This window comes from Pinus tabuliformis, chromosome 6 (assembly GCF_031772625.1).
Source record: "Pinus tabuliformis cultivar Carrire ecotype Pingquan chromosome 6, CPIR1, whole genome shotgun sequence".
In the NCBI taxonomy this organism is placed as follows: domain Eukaryota; kingdom Viridiplantae; phylum Streptophyta; class Pinopsida; order Pinales; family Pinaceae; genus Pinus; species Pinus tabuliformis.
Genome location: NC_142292.1, coordinates 115,641,007 through 115,644,419, shown reverse-complemented (window position 1 = coordinate 115,644,419; position 3,413 = coordinate 115,641,007). Strand labels below are relative to the sequence as shown.

Here is a 3,413-nt window from a genome sequence, read left to right as displayed (position 1 = left end):
CTTGACCCATTCAAATTCAACAAGCTCTATCGATTGGCCTCCAATATCTTTAACTGCTATAAATGAATACAACACCATCGGCCTCTTTGCCATGGCATTCCCCACACTCTTCCCTACAGGCATTGCAATGATCATGCAACCAAGACTTACAAAAGTTGAGATGCATGAATATGCTTTACACTTGCTGCACTACCATGATAACCGATTTGGCCAACACCCAAGATTCCGCTACTATCTTTATAACATTCTAATGCGCCACCGTAGCCAAGCAACTGCTAGTGTTTTCGTGAAGAAGTACATTGAGAACAACTTGCCAACAACGGTTTCAGACCTATGCCAGTGTCTTCATGACTCTCCAGATTCAAGATTGCCAGAGCAAATAATACGGTTCGGTTCAGCCCTATGAGGAACACGGTCTTTCTGGAACAAACGACGATCTGACCTGATTGACATGATCATGCAAATAGGAAGCCCAACATTCTTTTTCACTCTCAGCGCAGCTGATACTAAATGGCATGACTTGCACATGATCATGCCTACCAGTGTTCCTTCCAATTCAGTCAACCACTTCCAATGGAAAATTCAAAACATAATTAAAAACCCACATCTAACAGCCCAATATATGCATTGCAGATTTACAATTTTCCTTGAAGAAATCCTGCAAAAAGGCCTCCATGCAGTAGACTACTGGTGTAGGTATTATTTAATATCCATTTCCCTCTACATTAATTTTATACATTGCATATATATGTATTAACCAAATGTAACCTTCATATTATATTTAGATACGAATGGCAACATAGAGGATCCGCACACATTCATGGCTTCCTCTAGCTGCAAAATGCACCAAACATGGACACACTTGACTGGGACAATGCATTAGAAGTTGCTAATGCACATAAATATTTCGACCACTACGTAACTGCCTGGAATCCACGTCAGGCAGAACATCGAAATATTCTGCTTCACCAATCAACGATTCATAACCCATGTCTTCTTGACACAGCATCAATATTAACTTTCAGTTAGTCTGAAGACTATACAGAGCTCATCAACTGCGTTCAACGTCATACAAAGTGTCATGAATCTTCTTGTCTTCGTAAGAAAGACAATGTACTTAGCTGTCGATATGGAGTACCGTGGGAGTTGAAGTCCACTTCTTCACTTTTCATTGATGATAAAGGTCATAAAACCTACGTCCCTGCTCGCAATGATGAAAGATTGAATATTCACAATGTCGATCTACTCTCTATTTGGAGAGCAAATGTTGATTTCCAACCAGTCCTTTCTCGCCATGTTGTGTTGAAATATATTTCAAAGTATGCAGCAAAAGCAGAAACAAGATCTGAGAGCTACCGTCAAATGCTATCACAAAGTGCCATTCCAGAAGCACCTATTGTTGCTGTCATCCGAAAACTCCTTACAGAAACCATTGCAGATAGAGACATTGGTGCACAAGAAATATGCCATATGTTACAAAAGCTACCTCTCTCTCTCTGCAGCCATACATTTCGTTCTTTGAATGTCAACAGGACTGTTTTCAAACGTGTTTCACAAGATACTGAGAATCCCGGTTCGACACCAAACTTTATCCTTGCATATATGAACAGGCCTGTCTCATTAGAATCACTGCCCCTCCTTGAAGCTGCACGCTCGTGGTCATATTCTGCCCAACGGAGAAAAAACCAATGGAAACACATATTCCCTCCAATGATTGTACATGTCTTGCCCCGTTACAATGTCATTCCTTCCTCTGATGATCCTTCTTATGCCACCTTTTGCTGGAGTGAATTACTATTGTATTTCCCCTTCCGAACACTCCCCAATGATATTGGTTCAACTGATGCAGAAATTATTGCACACTGGGAACAAAAAAAGGGTACATATACACCATGGCATGTCCATCGAGAAATTGAGAACCCACAAACCCCACATACTGAAGATCAAACTACCCCGCACACCCCTCCTGATTCCATGCAGATGAATGAATGGAAAATCCTCTCTCAGCTGCACCCAGGTTACAATATTGCAATTGATGACCTCGACATGATTGGCTACCGTGACTTCGATGCCAACCACAATTGGTCACATACTACTATCCCTCCCCACTTGCAAGAAACTGCCATAAATTTCATTGAATTCAACCGCTCAACCATTCAAAACCAACATCATTCTTTTTCCAACCTTCCCCAAGATCACACATTATCTCCTACCCAAAACATAGCTTTTACCACTATTTTTTCACACTTTAAAACCCCTTCGCCAAAACCCCCACGCAAAATCATCATACAAGGAATAGCTGGGACAGGAAAATCCCATTTGATTAAATGCCTGCACCAAGCATTTGTCGAAATCTCACTAGCAAACAAAAACCCTTTGTTGTTACTTGCACCAATCGGCGTTGCAGCTTTCAACATAAATGCCCTCACAATTCACTCTGCCCTTCGTATCCCTATCCAAACAATGCATCCTCTCGAAGGCCAACCACTCCTACAACTGCAAGAGCAACTCCGTCATGTAGAATACATTCTCATTGATGAAATGAGCTTCATTGGTCCAAAAATGCTTTCTCGCATTGACGATCATCTAAGAGAGGCATTCCCTCTTCACCGAAATGCACCATTTGGTAATCGCTCAATTATCCTTGTCGGAGATTTAGGCCAGCTACCACCTGTAAAAGACATTCCTTTATATGCTGGGACATCACGTGGCACTGCACTTTGGCGCAGCTTCGACATATTCATAACACTTTCAACTGTTTTCCGTCAACAAGGAGCTAGCCCGTCCCAGGTTGCTTTCCGACAAATACTTACAAATCTCAGAAATGGAATATCTACACTTGAAGATTGGCAACACCTAATGTCAAGAACAAGTTCGTCTCTTACACATGAAGAGAAACACACATTTGAAGAATCCATGCACCTATATGCAACAAACAACTCAGTTGTCTTGCATAATAGGAAAATGCTTAAAAAATTGAACATCCCAGTAGCGCTTTGCTCTGTAGAACAACAAAGGCAGAAAACTCCTACTACAACAGAAGATGAGCATTTGCTTGCAAAAGTGCTCTTATGCAATGAACAAAAAGTTATGCTCACTAGCAAATTATGGGTACATGCAAGCCTTGTCAATGGCGCACTTGGGAAGGTCATCTCAATATTTTATTCAATTGGCTCAAAGCCCCCATAATTACCATCCTTTGTGGTTGTCGACTTTAGACAATACAAAGGAATGCCATGGGACATTTCACACCTAACATATGTACCCATTTCTCCCATCACAAGGGGTACACGCCTTCAGATACCACTTCAAATGGCATGGGCTTTAACGATACACAAGTCACAAGGAATGACATTAGACAAAGCAACAGTAGACATCGGCACCAAAGAACGCCAAGGGTTAACGTTCACTGC

At 41.5% G+C, this 3,413-nt stretch overlaps 1 protein-coding gene across 1 annotated transcript; it reads left to right on the top strand.

Moving 5' to 3' along the window:
* Positions 1–852: 852 nt before the first annotated feature.
* On the top strand, positions 853–3,189 carry LOC149257615 (uncharacterized). The gene is made up of 2 exons (XM_089380773.1): positions 853–937; positions 1,046–3,189. Exons 1-2 carry the CDS (start codon positions 853–855, stop codon positions 3,187–3,189), a joined length of 2,229 nt encoding a protein of 742 aa, XP_089236899.1.
* The last annotated feature ends 224 nt before the right edge of the window (positions 3,190–3,413 follow it).